The 25,007-nt window shown below is 37.0% G+C and overlaps 1 protein-coding gene across 2 annotated transcripts in view; it reads right to left on the bottom strand.

Moving 5' to 3' along the window:
- Positions 1-18,554, bottom strand: part of SOX30 (SRY-box transcription factor 30) — a 36,207-nt gene extending 17,653 nt beyond the window's left edge. Inside the window, exons 1-4 of one of the 2 annotated variants that reach the window (XM_030328450.1) lie at positions 17,543-18,554; positions 15,702-15,941; positions 14,332-14,511; positions 7,540-8,032 (exon numbers count right to left, since the gene is read on the bottom strand). In XM_030328450.1, the coding sequence (XP_030184310.1) occupies positions 7,540-8,032; positions 14,332-14,511; positions 15,702-15,941; positions 17,543-18,554 (1,925 nt within the window). The remainder of the gene's footprint in view (positions 1-7,539; positions 8,033-14,331; positions 14,512-15,701; positions 15,942-17,542) is intronic. The other variant, XM_030328454.1, reaches the window with a different exon arrangement.
- Between the last annotated feature and the right edge of the window lie 6,453 nt (positions 18,555-25,007).

Below are 25,007 nucleotides of genomic sequence, written 5' to 3'. Positions count from 1 at the left end.
AAGACAGAGAACCTGCAGCAGGCTCTGTGCTGACAGACAGGCTGATGCAGGGCTCGAATTCACAAACCATGAGATCATGACTTGAGCCAATGGCAGATGCTTAACTGACTGAGCCACCAAGGCGCCCCAGAGAATGCTCTTCTATTCATTATTTCAAGTATACACAGCTAACATCATACTCAATGCTGAAAAGCTGAAAGGTTTTCTCTAAGATCAAGAATAAGACAAAGATGCTAATACTTGCCTTTTTTATTCAACATAGTATTGGAAGTCCAAGTCAAAAAAAGACATCCAGGCAAGAAAAAGAAATAAAAGGCATCCAAACCGCAAAGGAAGAAGTAAAACTGTCTCTGTTTGCAGTTACATGATACTATACATGGAAAACCCTAATGATTCCAACAAAAAATGTTAGAACTAATTGACAAATTAGGTAAAGTGCCACGATACAAAATCTATACACAAAAATCATTTGCATTTCTATATTTTAGCAATAAACTATTATAAAAAGGAATTGAGAAAACAATCCCTTTTACAACTGCTTCAAAAAGAATAAAATGCCTAAAGATAAAGTTAACCAAAAAGATAGTAGCTTGTACACTGAAAAATATAAGACATTGATGAAAGAAATTGAAGAAAACACAAATAAATGGAAAGATATGCTGTGCTCATGGATCAAAAGAAATAATATTGTTAAAATGTCTATACTACCCAAAGCAATCTACAGATTCAATGCAATCCCTATCAAAATTCCAATGGCATTTTTTATAGAACAATCCTAAAATTTGATGGAACCACAAAAGACCCCAAATAGTCAAAGCAATCTTGAGAAAGAACAAAATTAGGGGCATTACACTCCCTGATTTCAAACTATATTACAAAACTATAATAATCAAAAAAATATGGCATTACACAAAAGCAGACACATAGATCAATGGAAAACTATACAGAGACCAGAAATAAACCCACACATATATGGCCAATTAATTTACAAAAGAGTCAAGAATATACAATGGAGAAAGAAAAGAATTTCTTCAACAACTGGTGTTAAGAAAACTGAACAGCTACATGGAAAGAATGAAACCCCTATCTTAAACCACACATAAAAATCAACCCAAAATAAATTAAAGACTTGAACATAAGACCCCAAATCATAAAATTCCTAGAAGAACACATAGACAGTAAGCTCCTTGACATCAGTATTACTGATGATTTTTTGGGCCTGACACCAAAAGCAAAGCAATAAAAGCAAAAATAAACAAGTGGGACCACATCAAAATAAAAAGCTTCTGCACAAGAAAGGAAACCATCAACAAAATGTAACAGTTATCTACCAAATGGGAGAAAATATTTGCAACTCATACATCTGATAAGGAATTAATATGCAAAATATATAAAGAACTCATACAAGTCAACAGCAACAACAACAATTCAATTAAAAATGGGCACAAGGGGTGCCTGGGTGGCTTAGTTGATTATGCATCCAATTCTTGATTTTGGCTCAGGTCATGATTGCATGGTTCATGAGATCAAGCCCCCACTGTCAGTGTGGAGCATGCTTAGGATTCTCTCTCTCCTCTTTCTCTACCCCTCCTCCTGCTCTCTCTCTTTCAGTAAGTAAATAAACCTAAAAAAAAGGAAAAAAATGGGCAGAAGATCTGAATAGACATTTTTCCCAAGAAGACGTACAGATGGCCAAGAGGTACATGATAAGGTGCTAACATCACTAATTATCAGGGAAATGCACATAAAAATCACAATGAGACCCCACCTCACACATGTTAAAATGGTTCTATCAAAAAGACAAAAAATAACAAATGTTGGTGTGGATGTAGGGAAAAGGGAGCTCTTGTGTACTGTTGGTGGGAAAGCAAACTGATGTAGCCACTATGAGAAATAGTATGAACATTCCTCAAAAAATTAAAAATACAACTACCATGTGTTTCAGCAATTCCGCTTCTGGGTATTTATTTTAAATAAATGAAAATACTAACTTGAAAAAATAACTGCACCCCCATGTTCATTGCAGCAGAAGTTCCATACACACAATGGAATATTATTCAGCTTCAAAAAAGGAAGAAATCCTGTGACAATATGAATGGAGCTTGAGAACTTTATTCAAAGTGAAATAAGTCAGAGAAAGACAAACATGGTATGATCTCACTTATATGTAGAATCAGAGAACAGATTGGCAGCTGCCAGAGATGGCAGGACAGGAGGTTAGAAATGAGCAAAAATGGGTGAAGGTGGTCAAAAGTTACAAACTTCCAGTTATAAGTCAGTTCTGAAGACATAATGTATAGCATAGTGACAGTAGTTAATAATACTGTCAAGTTGTATATTTGAAAGTTGCTGAGAGAATAAATCTCTTTAAAAAAAAATTTTTTTTTAATGTTTATTTATTTTTGAGAGAGAGAGAGAGGCAGACTGAAAGCAGGGGGAGGGGCAGAGAGAAAGGAAGACACAGAATCAGAAGCAGGCTCCAGGCTCTGAGCTGTCAGCACAGAGCCCGGCGCAGGGCTCGAATCCACAAACTGTGAGATTGTGACCTGAGCCGTAATTGGTCACTTAACCGACTGAGCCATCCAGGTGCCCCATAAATCTTAAAACTTCTTATCACAAGCAAAAAAAAAAAAAAAAAAAAAAAAGCATGTTGTATACATGAAAATAATATAATGTTATCTATCAACTATATCTCAAAAACAAAGTATTTAAGTCTTCAACTATTGTAAATTTATCTATTTCTCCCTTTAATTCTGCCAGTTTTGGCTTCATGTATTTTGGAGTCATGTTTTTATATATGTATATGATTATAATCACTGTATCTTCTTAAAGTATTGATTCTTTTATCAATGTCTACTTAACAATTTTTGACAGAAAATCTATTTTGTCTGATATTATTACAGCCACCCCAGCTCTCTTTGGTTACTATTAGTATGGAATATCTTCTTTTATTTTTTCATTTTCAACCTATTTGTGTCTTTGGATCTAAAGTGAGTCTTTTGCAAACAGGATATATTTTGATCCTATTTTTAATCCATTCTGCAAATTTCCGCCTTTTAGTTACAGAGTTTAATCTACTTACATTTAAAGTGATTACTGATCAGGAAGGACTTACTGTAACATTTTGCCATTTGCTTTCTATATGTCATTCTTTTGTTATTGTTTCTCAATTTATCCATTAGGGTCTTCTTTTGTATTTAATGGGTTTTTTCTAGTGTACTATTTTGTTTCACTCATTTCCTTTGTGTATATTTTTACTTTATTTTATTTTTAAAATTTATTTATTGGGGCACCTGGGTGGCTCAGTCAGTTAAGTGTCCGACTTTGGCTCATGTCATGATCTCATGGTTTGTGAGTTCAAGCTCCATGTCAGTCTCTGTGCTGACAGCTCAGAGTCTGGAGCCTGCTTCAAATTCTGTGTCTCCCTCTCTCTCTGCCTCTCCCCCACTTGTGCTCTGTCTCTGTCTCTCTCAAAAATAAATAAAATTTAAAAGAAATATTTTAAAAAAATATTTATTTTGAGAGAGACAGAAACAGTGTGAGTAGGGGATGGGCAGAGAGAGAAGAAGAGAGAGAATCGTAAGTAGGCTCCATGCTGCTAACACAGAGCCTGACTCGGGGCTCAAACTCATGAAGCCACGAGATATGACCTGAGCCCAAACCAAGAGTTGGACCTGAGCAGACTGAGCTACCTAGGTGCCCCTCCTTTTTGTGTATTTTTAAAGTTATTTCCTTAAATGATTACCTTGTAGATTACAATTAAAATCCTAAATTGATAACAATCTCTTTAAATTGATATTTGCCTTCATTGGCATATGAAAACTCTATATAAAACATCACTCCCACTTTATATTGTTGTCATAAATTATATATTTATACATTTTGTATCCATTAACATAGATTTATAATAGTTTTATGCATTTGCCTTTTAAATAATATATAAAACAAAGAGAAGTTACTAACCAAAAATATAATAATACTGGCTTTTGTACCTACTTATGTGGTAACCTTTACCAGGGTTCTTTATTTCTTTGTTTGGCTTTAAGTAACTGTCTAGTGTCTTTTCATTTCAGTCTGAAGTTCTCCCTTTAGCATTTCTTGTAGGACATGTCGACTAGTTATGAACTTCCTCAACTTTTATCTCTGAAAGTTTTTATTTCTCCTTTATTTTTTAAGGATATTTTGTCAATTATAGAATTCTTAATTGATGTTTTTTTTTCTTTCAGCACTATGCATCTGGCCTTCTGGCCTCCATGGTTTCTGGTGAGAAATTGGCTGTTAGCCTTATTGAGAATCTCCTATATGAGATAAGTCACTTTCCTCTTGTTGCTCTCAAGATTATCTCTTTATTTTTTGGCATTTAATGGTTTGATCATAATGTATTTCAGTGTGGATCTCTTTGAATTTATCCTATTTAGTATTCATTGAACTTCTTGGATTCACATCTTCCTTCAAATTTGGATCATTTTTGGCCATTATTTCTTTAAATATTCTTTCTGCCCTTTCTTTTCTCACCCCTTCTCCTGGAACTCCCCTGATGATTATGTTAGTACACCTAATGGTATCTCCCAGGTCTTTTAGGTTCTTCACTATTTTTTCTTTCTGCTTCTCAGACTGCATGATTCCACTGACCTAGCTTCAGATTCACTAATTCTTCTGCCTGCTCAAATCTGCTGTTGAATCTCCATAATGAATTTTTCATTCATTTACTGTAATTTTAAGTTCCAGGATTTCCATTTGGTCCCTTTTTTTAATTTCTGTATCTTTACTGATGTTCTCTATTTGGTGATACTCCGTTCTCCTGGTTTCATTTAGATTTCTGCCCACAGTTTCCTTTACCTCCTTTAGCTCAAGAAAGTTGATTTAAAGTCTTTGTCTAATAAATCCAATGTCAAGGCTTCCTTAGGAATAGTTTCTGTTCATTTTTCTTGTAAATACCATACCATCTTGTTTCTTGGCATGCTTTTAATACTTTTTTGGTGAAAACTGGACCTTTTGAGTATTATCATGTAGTATTTCCAAAAATCAGATTTCTCCCCCACCCAGGGTATGATATTGTTGCTTCTTTGGGGTTGTACTTGTGTGCTTCATTGGTGACCTTTCTAAACTTTTTTGTTTAGATTTCATTCTTTGCCATGTGTGATTATTGAGTCTGTTCCACTAGCTTAGTGATCACCTAGTGATTTGGCAGAGATTTCTTTAAACATGTAGAGCCAAAACAAAGCAAAGCAAAACAAAGCAATAAATAGCCTCCCAATCTTTGCAGACTCGTTCTAAGTTGGGGCACTCCTTCAGTGCTTAACCAGGCTGTTCACAATTTTTTCTTAGACTTGATTTCCTACTTATACAGAGTCTAAAGATCAGTCATGGGTAAAAGCTTACCGTCTTCTCAGGTGTTTGCTGAATATGTGGCTAGCCCAGGACACGTGTGTGCCATTCTGGGTTCCCCAATATACGTGGGAGCTTCTCAAAGCTCTTATTCCTCCGTGTATCTCCCTTCCCAGTCTATTCTAGGCTTTTCAGTCTGTATGCTGCTTGCCTCATCTGTTGTCCCTTCCTCCAGGAAGTTGTGGATAGTATATGCTTTTAAATATTTTCCACAACACCACTTGAAAGACCATTCAAACCCTGAAAGTGTTATGAGGTTAGTAAAACAAAAGTAAGCCCTTAAACCAATTCTTCAGGAAACACCAAACAGGTCAAAATGCACAATCATAATGCTTTGAGAAAAAAGGTCCATATTGCCTCTTCTAATATCAGAAAGTCACATGGGCCACCATCCCCTTGACCATCAGTAAACTACAAAATGGGGGACGATTGTGGCAAACTGGGCTAAGGACTTAAAGCAAGCAATCCCATTCAGAATTGAAGCAACATAATATACACCTGAAAAGTTCTTTGAGCTATTGGTATACCTAAAAGGGAAGTAATTTTACCTTCCTAAATAAGTAACAATAAAAGACTGGTGTTAGATATGTAACACTCCAATTTCAATAGAAACTATCTCTGTTTATACACTTAACAGCAATTGAAAAGTAGAAGTTACACTCTATTATAATGTTTGCAAAGGAGCTAAATTCCATGGCTCCAAAATGAAAAGTTACAAATTTGTTTTCCCTAGATACTTCCCTATGAAAATCACTTCCTAGGGGAGCCTGGGTGGCTCAGTCAGTTGTGTCTGATTTGGGCTCAGGTGACGATCTTGTGGTTCATGGGTTCAATCCCTGTGTTGGGCTCTGTGATGACAGCTCAGAGCCTGGATCCTGCTTTGAATTCTGTGTCTCCCTCTCCCTCTGTCCCTCCCCTACTTGCTCTCTCTCTTTCTCAAAAATAAATAAGCATTAAATTTTTTTAAAAATAATAAATAAAATAAAATCACTTCTTTTACTGATAATTTATATGGGAAATTTTTTGGTTAAAAAAACCACAGTGTAACTTTAGACCAGTCATTTAACCTCACAAACCAAGCACTCTCCTCTATATCATTGCTACTCAAAATGTAGTCTACAAACTAACAGAACTCACATCACTTAGGAGCTTGTAAGAAATGCAGAATATCAGGCCTACTATATCTTTAGACTGCTCTATCCTAGACCTACTGACTCAGAATCTGCATTTTAGCAAGATCACATGTGACTGATATACACATAAAAGTTTGAGAAGCACAGCTCTATACAATAAGGTGTGCTTTGGGAGTGGGAGGGTAACTAAATGATCTTTTTTTTTTTCAATATATGAAATTTATTGTCAAAATGGTTTCCATACAACACCCAGTGCTCATCCCAAAAGGTGCCCTCCCCAATATCCATCACCCACCCTCCCCTCCCTCCCACCCCCCATCAACCCTCAGTTTGTTCTCAGTTTTTAAGAGTCTCTTATGCTTTGGCTCTCTCCCACTCTAACCTCTTTTTTTTTCCTTCCCCTCCCCCATGGGTTTCTGTCAAGTTTCTCAGGATCCACATAAGAGTGAAAACATATGGTATCTGTCTTTCTCTGTATGGCTTATTTTACTTAGCATCACACTCTCCAGTTCCATCCACGTTGCTACAAAGGGCCATATTTCGTTCTTTCTCATTGCCCTGTAGTACTCCATTGTGTATATAAACCACAATTTCTTTATCCATTCATCAGTTGATGGACATTTAGGCTCTTTCCATAATTTGGCTATTGTTGAGAGTGCTGCTATAAACATTGGGGTACAAGTGCCCCTATGCATCAGTACTCCTAAATGATCTTAAAAACCCTTATCACTGATTTTTTCTGAAAAATCATATCTGATAACATTGGAGCCCATATTATCTTGTGGCAACAGTCAGCTAAAGCTGAGTAACAGCTATCTTATTAGATGGGGCATGAACTCTCTTTTGCTCCCTTAGTCCTCATCTATCCTCCTTCATATATTTATGTTGACTGCTTGGCCCCTACTCAGCCTCTAATCTAAATCAGATTCCAACCAGAATTGAGGAAGTCCCTTTTTTTTACTAAAAATTTGTTAGCTATATGTATCTTTAGGTGAAAGAAAAAAAAATGTTCATTTACCTTGATGGGAAGTAGTGAGGTCCAGGTAGGAAGTAAGGGTGATGAAAAGAGAATCGCGGTGGTGTCCCAAACAATGTGGCTGGATGGCCAAGGGGAGAAGCCTGGTAAACATGTGAGTGTGGGATAGGAGGAGCCTGGGGGATTGGAGCACTTCTGGGACAAGTGGAAACGCTGGGATACTCCTTGGGAGGCTGGATGGTTGAGGTTGCAAATCTGGCATGGGCAGTACTTGCACTTGTTGGAATCCTGTTGGTGTTCTCCAGAGAGACAGGAGTGGGTCTCTTCACAGAGCGATTGGCTCCAGAATGTAGCCGATGAGTGTCTGTCTGGGAGGGCCCGGCGAAGCGCTGGGGTGGGAGTGCCGATCGGAGGGGCAGACTTGGAGCCTGGACAGCCACCTGAGCAGTACTGGAGACAGTGGGCTGGAAAAGTGAGATGGGGCTTGGGTGCTGGACTGCAGGTGTGGGCAGCTGGATGGCAGGTGTGGCGTCACCTTTAGAAATAAAAACAGCATAGGTCTAGCATTAACTGAATTGCTCCATGTCTTTCTTTTTTCAGAATTTAATAAACTGTACAACCAGAAGCCTTCACTAACCAGCTTACCTAACAACATCACCACATCAAACCACTCTATTTCCTGTATAGTATTTTAAACAAATCAAAGTCATTTTGTTTACCTATTTTACATTTTTTGTCTCTCTTTCCCACCTAGATTCTACGTGCCATGAGAAGACAAACCTTTTGTTTTGCTCACTGCTGTATCCCCAGGGCTCAAAATTCTAGCTGGCACAGAATAGGCCCTCCACAAATACTTTTGAATGAATAAATAAATGAACAAAATTATTGAGTGTTTGAGTGAAAGACAAATACACACAAACGCTAATATGTATATATAAATCTTTCGTTAAAAAATAATATGAAACTACTGAAACTAATAATACGGTTACTTGTAAGGAACAATCATCTGGGGAAAGGGACAGGGCAGTGGTGCAGAAAAAAAAGCTAGACTTTCATTTTATATCTATCAATACCATTTGAATTTTCTATTGTCTAAATATGTTAACTTTATTTTAAATATTATTTGAGGTTTCAGGGCAGCGGTATGCATCATTTCTCTCCTATGTCATATACTTCTCTATATTAAACTAAATTATGAACAACATTTAATGTTTTAATTGAAAAAATAAGCAATCAGTAAAATTATTTTGCTTTATTACATTCAATGTGGATACAGAAGGAAATGCCCAGGTGAGAAGAAGACTCGCCACAGATCAACAATTTGTGGCAGATAGGAAAGGAATATTATTGCAGCAAAGCATGATGGATATGGCAGGATTTTTAAAGGTAGATAAAACAATCATGTTCTTGAACAGGAGAGGACTAATTGAGTTTCTGAGTTATTTAAATGACACATTTAGCTGAAATAAACTAAACTTTTCCAAAGAAAGACATAGAGAAGCCATAGCAATAGACCCATGATCTGGTTTATTCCAATGCAGTTAGACCTCTGTTCATATATAAGATGCAGTCCAAGAGCAAACTCTATGATTAGAACTGTCTTGTGCGAGGCTGAAAGGAATGCAGATCTTCTCTTAGTCTTGCCCAGGTAAGGCCTTTCCTTTCTTCTTTCTCTCCAGATAAGGCATATAATACTCCTCTTAAACTTGCAGGCAAGAAATTAAGGGATATATTGCAGGCAAGAAATTGGGATATATCTGTACTTAAGTTAAGTTACAGATAATATAGGAGTTAAGTACAGATAATATAGGAGAAGGGTGTAAATGAAGCCGTCCTGATTCTTAGTTGATAGAGTTATGTACCCTCTCATCTGTGAGGCACAGGCCTTAGGCCTTTCCTGATTGATCAAGCATAAAGTAATTTCCCTCTTCCATGTTCCCTCAGAACATGTAAATCTATAATTTATCACAAAATAGTATAAATCTTTGTTATTTGCTTGCCTGTCACCTTTACCACAATCAAAAAACTGGAAGCTTGAGAGAAGGAACAGTTTCATTCATGTTTGCATCCCAGTATTTGGCAAAGAACTTGGTTAATAATAGTTAAGAAAGGTATGACTAGATGAAAACAACAACAACTAACAAATAAGTCTATAACTGACAGCACTTCTACCACTGATCTAGTATAAAGAGAACTCCCTTCTCTAAACAACTATGAAGCTGGGCTGATGCGTAAAATCTTTCAAAAGTTTTATTAATTATCACTGCACTCAAGACATCTGCTCCTAAAATCTACCTCTGACACAGGTTTCTTTCCCCCATAGCTAGTATAAGAAGCTCTCAGTCTTCATTAAAGAAGTAGGATCTTCCTAAAGAAAGGAAAGGAACTACACAGACCAACTAATATTACTTCAGCTACTGAAGAAGGAAGGGACTCATCTTTTAGCTGATATGAAATGTTCTTTTTTACCAAAGATATTTCTATAAAAAAAAGAGGTATGAGGCATGAGATGATAAGTCATGCATTCCTTTAATTCAATATTCACTAAGCAACAAACATATGCCAGGCACTGTTTTGGTCTGAGGTTAAAAAAAAAAAAAAGATGCATAATTACACTGTACTATAATGAAGATGTCTTAAATGTCAAAATTCCAGTGGTTAAGCAGGAAGTTAAAGTCTGCATCATCCAGTCATCTCTATAAACTGTCAGTGAATAGGGAAGACTTGTGGGAAGGGCAGAGCTCTAATGTTTCAAGCTGTAGATAAAGTATGTAAAAGACTAGCCAGTCTCTTGTTTTCTTCTCTAGCATATAGCTAGATTATCCTTCCCAGCCTCCTTTGCAGTTAGGAACTGCCATTTGGCTAAGGGCTACCCAGTGGAAGGTAGAAGAAATTTGCACCAGTTCTAAGACTGGTCCATGAAAAACTTTCATGCATTATCTTCCATGCTCTTTCCCTTTCTGCAGGTTCATGCACACGAGGTCTGGTGGCCTTGGATGCCACATATTAAAGATGGCAGTGCCACAGGGTAGAAGTCTGTGTCTATGAGGCACTCTTTCAAAGACGGCTATACACTGATTAGAAATACCTATTTTAAACTTGAAATGTATAAAAATAAACCATAATCCTGTTTAAACCATTATGTTTAGGTGCTTGTTAAAGCAGCTTGCATTATCTAATCATTACATGAGATAAAGAGCAGAATTCTAGTCCTATAGTATAGTATGACAGGAACAAAAAAAAAAGTTATCTCTCTCACGATCTCTACAAATAATCTCTCACCATCTCTACAAAAAAGGAAGAATCCACTGCCTGTGCTGACTGGACAAAGAGTGCAACTAGGATTTTGTTGTGTGGCTGGGATAAACAGTGAAGGAGTAAGGAATGGCAGAAAATGAGGACAGCCCATATTTCTCTACAAGAAAAAGCTATATGGAGATAGTAAGGAGAGAAGAACCAGCATATGGCTGAGTAAAGAGAAAAAGAGGCAGAGAAAGAAAGAGAGGAGAGAGAAATAAAGTAATAGGCAGAGATGCAGAGACAGAGTTGGGGAATAAAGAATTGGGACAGTTAGGCAACTGATTAAAAAAAAAAAAAGTGGGACTTTGGAGAGAGACAATGGTAATGAGGAGTCCCAAGACTTACTATATGTTGAACCATGTGATTCCTCCTTCCCTACCCTCTCAAGAAAACCTACAATATAGAGCTATATCACTTTTCAAGTAATTTCTGAGCCAGAGTTGTGTCTTTCATGGACATAATACTTTGCTGGAATGGATCTTAAGGTAGAGAGACAACTAGCTTTTTTGGGATTATAATAGGATCGGAACAGTGGAGGGTTTTTTTGGCTTGTTTCAGTCAAACAAGAAGAGGTGGGTAAACCAAAAAGGCATCAAACAACTGAAATAGTAGTAAACTTTTTTAACTAAAAATTTAGAGAAAGGTATGAATTCAGAAGAGTGAAAGATGTCAAATGAGTGAAGATAAAATAAGGCAAACCAATTTCAGTCCTGAGAAATAAAATGTAGAGAACAAAATAATTAACCAGAAAATTCATATATGTATAAAGTGACATTCAAAACCCAGGCCAAAATAATTTCTAGGGTGCCTGGGTGGCTAAGTTGGTTAAGTATCCAACTCTTAATTTCAGCTTAGGTAATGATTTCATGGTTCATGGAATTGAGCCCCATGTCCGGCTCTGTGCTAACAGCTCAGAGCCTGCTTGGAATTCTCTCTCTCGCTCTCTCTGCCCTTCCCCTGCTCACACTCTCTCAAAAATAAACACTAAAAAAATATATATATATAATTTTCACTAGAATTCTGTAAGACGTTAAAGTAAACAAACTTGACAATATAAAATAATAGTACTGGCATAACTGGCATCAAAGGTATTTGATAAAAGATGTTTAAAAAGAATTCTGGACTATCATGCTGTAATCATTTTTGGAAATGAGAAATAGGAGAAGAGCTCGGGATGTGGCATTAAATGTGAAAGGTGGAGTGAACATAATGCACTGGTCACAGAAATGATATCAGACAAGGTACTACAGATTCCATCAAAGAAGTAGTAAAATTGGTTGTATTTTTATCTATCCTCTCTAGAACTACCTTATAAGCTCTTATATAAGAGACTGTAAAGATACTTTTATATTCTGCCTCAAGCACAGAGTTTTATCTATAACTCGTGCTTAATAAACATTAGGCAGTGGGGGACAGGTAGGCAGGCATGCAAATATGGCAGTGGAATACACTATAGATTGAGATGGAAAAGTTCGTCAAAACAAGGTAGGATACCAAATTACATTGCTAGATTTCAAATAGATTGACAGAATGAGATAAAAATGTGCTAGGATGATCCAGTACATACAACAAATAATTGCTTCTACACAGTAAAATGAAATAAGCTTGACTGAGAACCAAATAATGGATAAAGACTACTAGGAGGTGCATGAATTCTGTATATGAAATATTGCCTAGTGATCACAACATACTTAAATTTAAGATCCTAACAACAAAAAAAGACCAAAAAAAGTCCATTCTTGGGTTGATTTTTGGAAATACAGATGTTGCGTAGGGGAAAAAAAAAGGTAATAGGGGTACCTAAAATGAAGAGTTCATTTAAAAATGAAGGTTATTTTATATGATAACGCTAAAAACCTAGAAGTAAAAAATGTGCCTCAAAAATCAGAGTTATTGGTTAACTGACCAAATTAAAGAGAACAGAGAACCCATCAAAAAGGAAAGAAATCTTTTAAAAATGGAAAGTTTGTCCAAATGTATTAAACAGGGCTGCCCAGGTATGTAAGTATAAATAAAAATTAAGCAATCCAAAGGAAAATTGAAGGAGTCACATCTGAGGGACCTCAAAGTCAATACTAAGTGACTTCACTTTTATAGAAGGAACACAGTGGAATCAGTGGAATAGTCATTATAGTATAAAAGGCAACTGAAAGAAGACCAGAGAGACTCAATAAACCCCTTCACCTACAGAAGAAGACTGTAAGATTTCTGAACCCTAATTCATTTTCATAGCAGATAGGTTAAGATTATATAGATTACAGTAGTATAATGTCAAGTTCACAGAATGTTCTAATCCAAGTTGATAAAATTAATATAACTAGATCTTAGGCAGCATTCACCTAATAATTATATAGAAGCTCAAAGTCATAACTGAGAAAATATTAGATGAAGTAGATACAAATGGTCTCATGCAGTATTTAACTGTGGATAGAGGCAGATAGAAGAGAGGTCTTGAAAGGAAGAATAAAGAGAAGAAATATGGATTGTGAAAGCATAAATCATAAATAACATAGCAGACAAAACAAAATAAATCAACAAAGGCTTAATTAAGCCTAGGTTGAAATACAGGATTAAAGGAGATACTACCAAATAATGACGTGTGAAAGTGCCTGACTCTGCTGGAAGAGAATAAGGCAACATAATCAGCTTTCTGCATCTTTCTCTTGAGCCTAGACATCTTAAATGTGGCTTTGTTCCTATCAATTGCTATAATGATACATAGGGGAAAAAAAAAACATTGAAAATGTGTAAGATTCTAAAAAGTCAATTTTTAACATATCTAAACCCCTTAGTGCTAAGGGGTGGCTGTATTACCAGAAGGAGCAACAGGTGGCAACTAGAAAAAGCAGTGGTTTTAGGACAAGTAACAGTAAGTAGTGAATGTATAAAGCTCTGCCTAAGAGATTGTAAAATAGGTGCTAGAAGAACAAACCCATGATGGACAGCCCAATAACAAGTTATCAAGATAATAGATTCTCAACTTTGGGTTCTTAAAAGCAACAGACAGGAATGTTATAAAGAATTGATAATAGAAGAGAAATTTAGGGAAAGACAATATAAAGAACCAGATATTTGGTAGAAAATAGATTACTTTCACTACTTTTCTAGAGCAGCAAGAGAACAGTCTTAACAGATCAGTCATCATTGCTAAATTCCAAAACAGGATGCTCTATATCCCATTAGCAAGGCATTCTTTTTTGGTGATAGTACAAAGACACTCCTATTTCCTATTGAATTATGTCAGTCATTTCCTGCATTATCTGCCTAATCTATGTGCTAATGCTGATTTGGTTAAAAGGTCTGAAGTTTTACACATGGAACATTTGCTACTCTGGCAAACCAAGTGCTTTGAGGTCTATTGAAATTTTTCCTTCTCCAATTTAATGCTTTTAAACATTAAACATTTCTTCTTGATTTTTTCCCTTAATATTGTTGTTCTAAAAATTCTTAAGCTAACAGAAACAAAATTTCACCTTAAGGTAAAATTTTCACAGTTATTAAAAAAACTCATAATCTACAATAAAGCCAACTCACCAACTGGTTGAGTGATGGTATTCTGTAGGCTGGGAATTACCACAGAGTAGGTAGGTGAGCGATAAGGATATATTGTTGTAGGATTTGTAGACACGATATTCTGTGTGGTACCAGAAAATACATTGGAAACACTTAAAGGGAAGCGTTTTCGCTTCCCTGGACGAGGTTGATAAACCCAACCTATAGAAGAAGATAAGCAATTTTTAATTTGAACATATAGGCCCTATTTAGCCTTTAGATAGTTTTTTTCACAATAAAATATCCAAAATACTTCTAAATTAAAAAAAAATAAGTTATTGTCTAAAGTGTCTTTTCCAGCTTTATTAGGCTATTTCTGTGCATTTTAATATCCAGATAGCTCTTAACTAGTGGTCGGTGTTATAACCCACAATTCAGAGTGAGGTCAAATGTCTTATATCCAAAGACACATATTGATTCCATAGTAAAATCAACATTAAAGACATTGGGTTTGAATCTCAAGGCTTTTCCTTTACCTGTAAGGTAAGATATTATTCATCTCCTGTTTCCTTTCTGTGAGATCTAATTGTCTATATCTTACAATGAAACGGTCACTAACGACCAGTCATTTTTATGCCTAGTTGGAAGAGTCACTCTCCTAAACTTGGCAGTCTTAAGTCCACAGACAACCCAATTTCCTTCCAAAGTCAGAAAAGTGGAGTTATAACAGTTTGCAGCCACTGAATAACCAGGGGTATCACTGCGACCACCTACCCCCACATCCAGAACCTTTCTGCTAATATTTTAGAAAAAAATAACTCCTCTCCCATCATGCATGATCATGTTGGCCATACACTTTGCCTTTACCCAAGCTTAATCTAAATGTCCTACAGCTGAAGGATAAATCAGAATTCCTTTAAAACTACATCATGATGAGGGTAAATTTATCAGTCAGAAGGCACAACTATGTTCTGATAACTGTGTAACATTAAAATGGAGCATGGTGTCAATTCCTGCATTCTCATTAAGTGTATGATGCATATTTGTTTCTGTTGCTGTGATTTTAACTCTCCATTTTCTATTTGCAAAGTTATAGTCTAGAACTCTGGAGTTTTACCTTCATTAAGTTCATTTCTATATATTTAATCAAAACCACACTAAAATTGTTACATTGCCAGGTTTGTTATTAGTTGGCAAGTATGAGACCAGATGCTCTATTTGGTTCTATTTAAGAAAACTTATGCCCAGTATCGATTCAATCATTACTACAGTATTAGCCATTATTCTCTTAATTGTACATATTGGATTAGAAAAATATGCATTTTTGTCTTTTCATTTCAACCTAACCTAATCTTTACCTAAATAAATTTAAAAGAAACTAAAAAGAGGTTTTGTTCATTTCATTGGATTACCAGGAAATTCCTCTCTGTGTTTTTCTTTAATCTTTTGTGCTTCATCATAATAGGGTTTCTTTTGTTCTTCGCTAAGTTTGTTCCATTCTAACCCAAGCTGGACACTGATTTCTGCGTTGTTGGCTGCTGGGTTAGCTTTGGCTAATGCTGGCCGGTGAATCCTTGCCCAAACCATAAATGCATTCATGGGTCGCTTCACATGACCATTTCTGTCCTTACTGAAGGGAGTATCTGGTATTCCTACATGACAAAAATTAAAAACTAAATTAATGTGCTACATACACACATACATACACACAATGTTAAAGTGAAGTGCACATTCATCTATATTTATTTTTAAATATCTGGAGAAAATATACACTTCAATATAGTCAAAGAACTGGCAGTATTCCAGAATGCCTCATAACGCCTGAACTCAGCATTCTAAACTATAGCTTAGAATGACTCTTCTTTTCTTCAAAAAGGGTAATATTGTTGAAGTTATTGTAAGAGTAATAATGTTGAAAATATAGTAAACTGCTGGCTCATTACTTCTTTGAGCTTTAGTAATACCTCTACCAATAATTATCATATAGTTTCTTTCCCATTAAAAATATTCTATTACTGGGGGATGAGAACTATGACTTATTCATGACTATAATCCTAGCATTAGCTAAGTGTTCCCTAAATGTTTAAAGGAATTCATTTACATGGCCCTGTAGTGTCCATTCAAGCAAAAATATAATATAATACTATATTTCACTATGAAGGAGAAGCTCTTGCCAAGGTGGGTAATCGACACTGATCCTATGTCCTGGCAGAAAAATGAAAGAAAAATAACAAAAGTAACCAAATGAAATTATAATAAAAGAAGGTGGCTAAATTCACATCTCTTACCTAATTCATCAAAAACAGCTTTCTACAAATTTCCTATATTGTTTCTCTTTAGTTACTTGATACATAAAATGGTTTAAAACACACAAATAAGTATTATAAAGAAAGGTCTCCCTTTCTCTCCTTTAGAAAATGAAGTTTATAAAAGCAAGAGGGTGAAATAGAGAAAGGATCATTAAGAAAAATAAGAAAACAATAAATATGAAAGTTAATGAAAATATGAACTGATGATTGATATGATTTCCCATGATACTGATTGGCATAATACTGTCTGAATTAAATTTTAAAATAAGAATTTTCTAACTATATGTTCGTAAGTAATGGATAGAAATATGTTCGTAGTTGTTACTGCTGTTAACTATAGTCATTTCTTTGAAAACAATTTCTAGCTTATTCTACTGTGTTTTCATTTTCTATGTCTATAAATCCTTAGCATTTAGAATACTAAACTGTTACATTTAATCATATACTACTTTTCTCTTAGAAAAATGTTTCCTATTCATTTTTAAAGAAGACAAATCACCCCCAAATCCAGAATAAACTTTCCTGCTGGATTATAACCATTTTTTCATTAAACACCATTTAAAATTTTCTTCTTGATACACGTAAAAATATTAAGCTACTAAATACGGTAGTTTAAGTGCAGCATAACTGAGGGCTGAGGTAACTGTGATATCTAGTGAGAATATTTCTATTTTGTGTATAAACACTAGTCACTTCTAAATCTCATCATTCACTGGGTCTTAAAATAGATTTTTTAAAAAAATGTTTGGGAATCTTGGAACATGTTAGTGTATTTTACTGGTATATGTACAAGTCAATCGGAAGTGATACCTGTGCAGACTTTGCCCTGTAATGAATCAGTTCCATGACTTTATTTTTCTAGTTTAGGCTTCTGAAAGCTGACATGTCAGCTATGGGGCAACACAGACGAAGTTTGAAAAACAGATTCCCCTGTCGTCTAATACCTGCATCTGAGGGAAGCACGGTGAGCGGGACATCTTTAGTTTCAATTTTTACAGAAGGCTCCAGTAAAGATTGCATTTTAATAGGCACTGGTGTCAAGGGGACCTTGGTCAACCGTATCAACTCTGAAGGTGGAGGTCCCTGAAACTGGATCCGGGCCCCAGGGGGGACTGTGTGTAGAGTCAAAGGGATCCTGAGGTCTTGCTGGTGTGGCCCAAAGGCACTGGATGGCTGGCCCAGGATGACCTCCTTGCTGCCATGGATCAGGCCATTGGATGCGGGCTCAGTGCCCAGCCTGCAGTCCTCGCGGAGTCTCTCGGGTTCCTCCGTTTTGATGATGCCTTCTCTGATAGCCACCAGGTTTTTACCTTCCCCGCCTTTCGCTGCATCCCTCATGACCTCCTCCGCTTCCAATCTGCCCTTCTTCTCGCCCCCGCGGCGGCAGTCGAGGGTTGGCCCGGGGCCTTCCACCTTGGCCTCCCTGGGGGCCCTATGGCCGGCCTCCACAGGCCTTCGAGTCCCCGCCGACGGATCCAAGCCCGGCCCTGGCTCCTGCTTCTCGGCCTTGACGTGCAGCGCCCGGGGCTGCACCGGGTGCAGCTCGGGTCTGCAGGGGGCGCCGTCGGACGCGGGCGGCGGCGGTGGCAGCAGCAGCAGCTCGGGCCTCAGCTGCAGCAGCCTCGCTGGCGAGGGTGAAGCAACGACACCTTCTTCCAGGGCCTGAGGCAGTGGTGGCCCTGGTGGCAGCAGCAACACCTGTTCCGACTTGACCTGCAGCAGTCGCCGTGCCGCGGGCTGTACACTCGACGACTGGGCTTCCCCACACGACGAGGCCACGGTCGTAATGGCGGCCGCGCACGGGGTGGGCGGCGACGCAGGGAGATCCGCGCCTGCAGCCCTAAAAGAGGTGCCCTCCACCGGCAGCTGAGGCGGAGCAGGACGGAGCGGGCGCGGCGGGGTCGCCCGCGGCAGTTGGTGCAACTGAAGCGGCGGCTCTGGCCTGGCTCTCTCCATGGGGGGCGGGGGGGAACGACGCCCCGGCCTGGTCCCAACCCGGATTGTGAGCTCAGCCGTTTGTTGGCGACCTTCCCCTTTCCCCTTTCGGTTAAGACCCTTCCAAGGCACTTACTACCCAGAACCCTACGCGGTTCAAAACGCGGCCCTCCGTCTTGGCTTCGCCCAACCACAAGCGTCCCGGTACCCCCGGCCCTCCAATCACAGGCGCATTCTCCGGCCCCTCCCGTCCACCGCTCTCTCCTCGTGCTGAGCCCTCGAATCACCCGCGATGGCAGGGGCTGTGGCACGTGCTGCCCATTTTCCCCCTCTGACTTTGCCTCTCTTCCGGAGTTCTCTCCTGGCCGTTGTCCTTAGTTACCCCTCCCCCGCCTGGAGAGCCCGACAATGGTGTTGCCCAGGGAACGGTGCGGTTCTACGCCACTGACCTCCAGGGGATAAAGTCGAGTGAGTCTCTTACGCGGGATGGGGAGCTGGGCCTTGTACTTGCCGGCTGACGTGCCAGAATACATGTAAGTCCCGTGCATCACGGAGGGCCCTTCAGATCTCTGCCAAGGGGAAAGGGGGAGGATTTTGCAACCCTCCTTTTTGTACAATAACTTTCAGTTGATCGCCAGGTTCTTTGGGCCCTACTAGCAAAATACGTCCCAAATTTACCCATTTTTGGGGACTTCCACTGCCATTACTCTATTCCAAGCTTCCATAATCTTCCACCTGGATGCTGCTGTGTAAATAGTCTCTATTTTGCATCCTTGTTACACTATATTACAGATGCCAGAGATCTTTTTAAAAGTGCAAATCTAGTCCTGTCACACCCTACGCTCCTAAATATTCCCATGGCTCTCCATTGATCTCATGATAAAGGCCTAATGTACTTGCAAAGCATGTAAAGCTCCAAATACCTTGGGCTCTGTGGGTTCCAGCTACACTGTCCTCTCATCATTTTATCTTAAGGGACTTTGAAGATGCCCCAAAGCTGTTTCTCTCTTATGTCTCTTTACCTCCTCCCTGCTCATTTTTCAAATTGTAGCTCAACTGTCACTTCCTCAGAGAAGTCTTACCAGATTCTGAAAATCAGGGCAAATTTCCTTTATGTACTCATGTCTATCACTTAAAACTCTTACCACAATTTGTAATTATGTATTTCTTTATATTATTTACTGACTCTACTCCTTGACTGCAACCTCCTTGAGGACAGTGTTTTGCTCATCATTGAATTCTCGATGCTGTCCATAGAGCCTGGCTTATAGCAGGCATTCAAGAAATTCTTGTTAGATAAATAAAGACTGCCTATCGTCTAATAATAACAGTAATTACTATCTATATTTAGGGTTTACTCTTGTGCCAGGCACTCTCCAAGTCCTTTCTATGACTATGCCTCTCCTTTTATTAGGACTGTGTTTATTTTCATCATGGAGGAAAAAGGAAATTGCTACATTTCTAAATGATGTCCTAAGATCTATAGATTTATCTTGAAGCAGATGATTTTTGTAACCAAAACAAGTTGTCTCTACAAGAAGACCTGCCCCAATTCTCTAATCCCCTATTGTCAAATGTGGCAAAGAGGAGTTCTTATCTGGAAGGTAGACAAGGGCAGTGGTTCTCAAACTTTATTATCTTGGAACACTTTACACCCACAAAAATGATTGAAGATTCCAAAGTGCTTTTATTTATCAATATTTGTGGTTTTATCTATCAATATTTGCCATATTATAAATAAAAACTAAGGACATTAAAAAAAATTAGTTCTCAGGGCACCTGGGTGGCTCAGTCGGTTAAGTGTCCAACTTTGGCTAGGGTCATGATCTCACGGTTTGTGAGTTCGAGCCCTGCATCAGGCTCTGTGCTGATAGTGCACACAATTTTCTGATTCTCTGTGTCTCTCTCTCTGCTCTCCCTCCCTTGCGCATGCTCTGTCTCTCTCGCTCTCAAAAATAAACATTAAAAAAATAAATAAAAAATAAAAATATTCTCAATTCATTCAAAATATCAATAATAAACTGATTACATGTTAACACATCACATTTTTATGCTAAACCCCTGTTTTCCCAGAAATTAAAAGAGTGGCACTGTAAATCTAATGTCTGGCTTAATTTAAAAAAAAAAAAAAGGTTGGATTCTCATGTGTTTCAGGCAATGTGTTATGATCCACATGTCATATAGAATGCTTCATTCTGCATTCATGAGAGAATGAAGTGAAAAAGGCAAATATTGTCTTAGAATAATTATGATTGGATGCCTGGGTGGCTCAGTCAGTTAAGCGTCTCACAGTCCAACTGTGAGGTCACGATCTCACAGTTGATGAGTTTGAGCCCCGCAGCAGACTCTGCTGTCAGCACAGAGCCTGCTTTGGATCCTCTGTCTCCCTCTCTCTATGTCTCTCTCTCTCTCTCTCTCTCTCTCTCTCTCTCAAAAATAAACAATAAAATTTTTTTTAAAGAATTATGAAAATAGTATTAACCTAGCAGACTTTCAGAAACAGTTGGTTCCTGAACTGCATTTTGAGAACCGCTGAACTGGGGTTTAAATATAGGAGCCAAACATGTGTACAAAGAATGTTGAAAGAGGCATAGAAATAAATCAAGTTAATTGATTTTGTTCAGGACTAGTTCATTTTCCAATCTGAATTAGAAATTTAAAAAGTGATATGACAATCTTCTGTAACAGCAATGCAAATCGTATATGGGGAGTATATTTTAATCAGAAAGCAATATTTTTTTAAACAAAAAATAGCTTCATTAAGGTTTGATTTCTGTATCATAAGCTTACAATTAAGTGTACAATTTGATCAGTTTCAATGAATTGATAAAGTTGTGTAAGCATAAATACAATCTAGTTTGAGAACACTTCTATCAACTCAAGAAAGTTCTGAAATGAAACCCAAAAAACTCTTCTTGTTGCCAGTTGTAGTAAAAACTCTGCCCCACCTCCAACCCCAGGTGCTTTCTGTCTCTGTAATTTTCCCTTTCCTAGAAATTTCATATAAATAGAATCATATCATATGTAAGCTTATCTGTTTGTCTTCTTTAACATAGCATAATGTTTTTGAAGTTCATCCAAGCTGAATGTATTAGTGGTTCATTTTTTTTGTTTGTTTTTGCAGAGTGGTATTCTATTATACGGAAATACCAAATTGTCTTTAGATATTTTGTTGTAAGATGTCTGTCACTCATCTTGCTTATCCATTCAATAGCTGATTGGTATTTTGATTATTTCTAGGTTTTTGATGCTGTGAATATGATGTCCATTCATATACAAATATTTGTGGCATCTAGGAACAGACTTGCTAGGTTATACGGTAAGTATAAACTTTTACAAAACTGCCAAACTGCTTTGCAAAATGAATGTACCACTTTAAATTTGCACTCACAACATGAGAGTCTCACTTTCTCTGCCTCTTCTCCAACATGTGGTATCATAAGTCATTTAAATTTTAGCCACTCTAGTGGGTATGTTATAGTAAATAATTGTGATTTAAAATTACATTTTCACAATAAATAATGACACTGAACATCTTTTCATGTGTTTAGTTGCTATTCTATACATCTCCATTGCCTAGTGTCTATTAAAGTGTTTTTGTCCATTTTTTTATATTTGGCTGTTTTCTTAATGTTTAGGGATTAAAAAAAATTTTTTTAATGTTTATTTATTTTTGAGAAAGAGGTAGAGAGAGTGTGGCAGGGGGAGAGGCAGAGAGAGAGGGAGACACAAAATCTGAAGCAGGCTCCAGGCTCTGAGCTGTCGGCACAGAGCCCACTGTGGGGCTTAAACTCACAAACTGCAAGATCATGACCTAATCCAGTGTCCGACACTGATTGAGTCACCCAGGAGCCCCTAGGGATTTTTTTTTTTTTTTTTTTTTTTTTAGGGATTCTTAATATATTCTGGATACAGAGTCTCCTTCTTATTTTTCATTCTTTTTTTTTTTTAATGTTTATTTACTTTTGAGAAAGAGAGAGAGAGAGAGCACAAGCGGCGGGGGGGCAGAGGGAGAGGGAGAGAGAGAATCCTAACCAGGCTCTGCACTGTCAGTGCAGAGCCTGATGCAGGGCTTTAACTACAAACCGTGAGATCATGACCTGAGCTGAAATCAAGAGTCAGATGCTTAACCAACTGAGCCACCCAGGCACCCCATTTTTTCATTCTTAATGATGTCTTTTGAATAGTAAAAGTTTTTTAACTTTGATGGAGTCTAACTATCAATATGCCTTTAATCATATCTAAGAAATCTTTGCCTAAACCAAAGTTAAAAAGGTTTTTCTGTCATGTTTTTCTCTAGAAGTATTATGCCACACTGTATTAATCATTACAGTTTTATGGTTAATCTTGAAATTAAGTCAAATAAGTCCTCAAACTTAGTTCTTTTCAAAAACCATATTAACTATTTTTGGTCTTTTGGATTTCCATATGGATTTTAACATTAGCTTATCAATTTTCACCACACACACACACACACAGCCTGTTGCATTGAATCTCTGCAATTCACTTGCAGAGAAAAATAGATATCTTAACAATATTGAGTTTTCCAATTTGCAGACTTGGGACATGTCTCCATTTATTTTGGTCTTAAATTTTTCTTTTTTTTTTTCTTTTTTTTTTTTAATTTTTCTTTACAATGTCTTGTAACTTTCAGTCTACAGTTCTGCACTTCTTTTGTTAAAATCCCTGAACACTTTTTAAACTGTTGTTAATATAATTATTTTCTTAATTTCATTTCTAGTTGGTTGTATATTGATATTATATTCATATTTTCTTGCCTGTTGCACAGGCTAGAAGCTACAGTCCAGTGTTAAATAGAAGTGGCAAGAGTGGACATCCTTGCTTTGTACCCAATATTGGGGGGAAGCATTGTCTTTCATCTTGAAGCATGATGTTAGTTGTAGGTTTTATGTAGCTGCTTTTTATCAAATTAAAGAAGTTATGTTTTATTCCTAGTTTGTTGAGAGCTTTATCATGAATGTTTGTTGGATTTTATCAAATGCATTTTCTATATCTATTGAGATGATCATATTGTTTACTCCTTTATTCCAGAGTCAGCAACATTTTCCAGAAAGGACCATAAAGTAAGTAGTTTTGGTGTTGTGAGCTGTATGATCTCGGTGGCAACCAATCAACTCTGCTCTTGTAGCATGAAAGCAATTATAGGCAACATGTAAATGAATGGGAATAATTATGTTTCAACAACACTTTATTTACAGAAAAAAAGACACCAGATTTGGTCTGCAGGCTGTAGTTTGCTGGCTCCTGCTTTATTTTGCTAATATATGCATTACATTAAGTGCTATTCAAATGTTAAGCTAATCTGGGTAAACCTTACTTGGTCATAATGTATAATACTTTTTATACCTTACTGGATCTTTTAAGAGTTTTAACATTTATATTCATGAAGGGTATTGGTCTGTAGTTTAGTAACTCAATTAAGTAATGTAATGTCTTTGCTTGATATTGGTCCATTCAGATTCTATATTTCATCTTGAGTCAATTTGTCATTTCTGTCTTCAAATTTGCTCATTTCAACTAAGGTGTCAAATTATTGAAATAAAGTTGTTTATAATTTATAATATTACGTTGTAATATTTTTATTTCTATAGGGTTCAGAATGTTTCTCTTTCATTCCTAATTTTGGTAATTTGTATCTCTTCTCTTTTTTTGTAGTCATTTTACTAAAATTTTATCAATTCCATAGATCTTTTCAAAAAACTGTCAGTTTCATTGATTTTGTCTGTTGTTTTGCTGGTTTTTGAAAAATTGATTTCTGCTATTGTCTTTATTATTTCCTTCATTCTACTTACATTGGGTTTGATTTGCTCTTCCTTTATAATTTCTTAAGTTGAAAGCTTAGTTAATTTTTTTTAGGTTATTTTAAAGCTCATTTCCTTCCTAATATAAGCAGTTAAGGCTATAAATTTCCCTCTGTGTACTGCTTTACCTGTGTTCCATTAGTTTTGCTATGTCCCGATTTTTTGTTCATGCAGTAGAGATATTTTCCAATTTCTCTTGTGATTTCTTCTTTGATCCATGAGTTATTTAGAAGCATATTGTTTAATTTCAAACTATATAAAGATCTCCCAGATTTCCTCCTGTTATTGGCTTCTAATTTAATTCCATTATGGCCAAAGAACATATTTTATATGATTTCAGTCCTTATAAATGTATTGTGATTTGTTCCTTCACCTAGCGTGTGATATATTCTAGAGAATCTTTCATGTGTACTTGAAAAGAATGTATATTCTACTGTTGCTGGGTGGAGTGTTCTAGTTGTTTAATAGTATTGCTCAAGTATTCTATATCCTTTCTTATTTACTGTCTAGTTGTATTATGAATTAGTATTGTCAGTGAGAGAGAAATATTGAAATATCCAACTATAATTCCTGAATAGTCTGCTTCTCCTTTCAAAGTTATCAATTTTTGCTTTACATATTTCAGGGTTCTCTTGCTAGGTGCTATTTGGAA

Source organism: Lynx canadensis, chromosome A1 (assembly GCF_007474595.2).
Source record: "Lynx canadensis isolate LIC74 chromosome A1, mLynCan4.pri.v2, whole genome shotgun sequence".
NCBI classification, from domain to species: domain Eukaryota; kingdom Metazoa; phylum Chordata; class Mammalia; order Carnivora; family Felidae; genus Lynx; species Lynx canadensis.
This window is presented reverse-complemented; position numbering and strand designations above follow the sequence as displayed.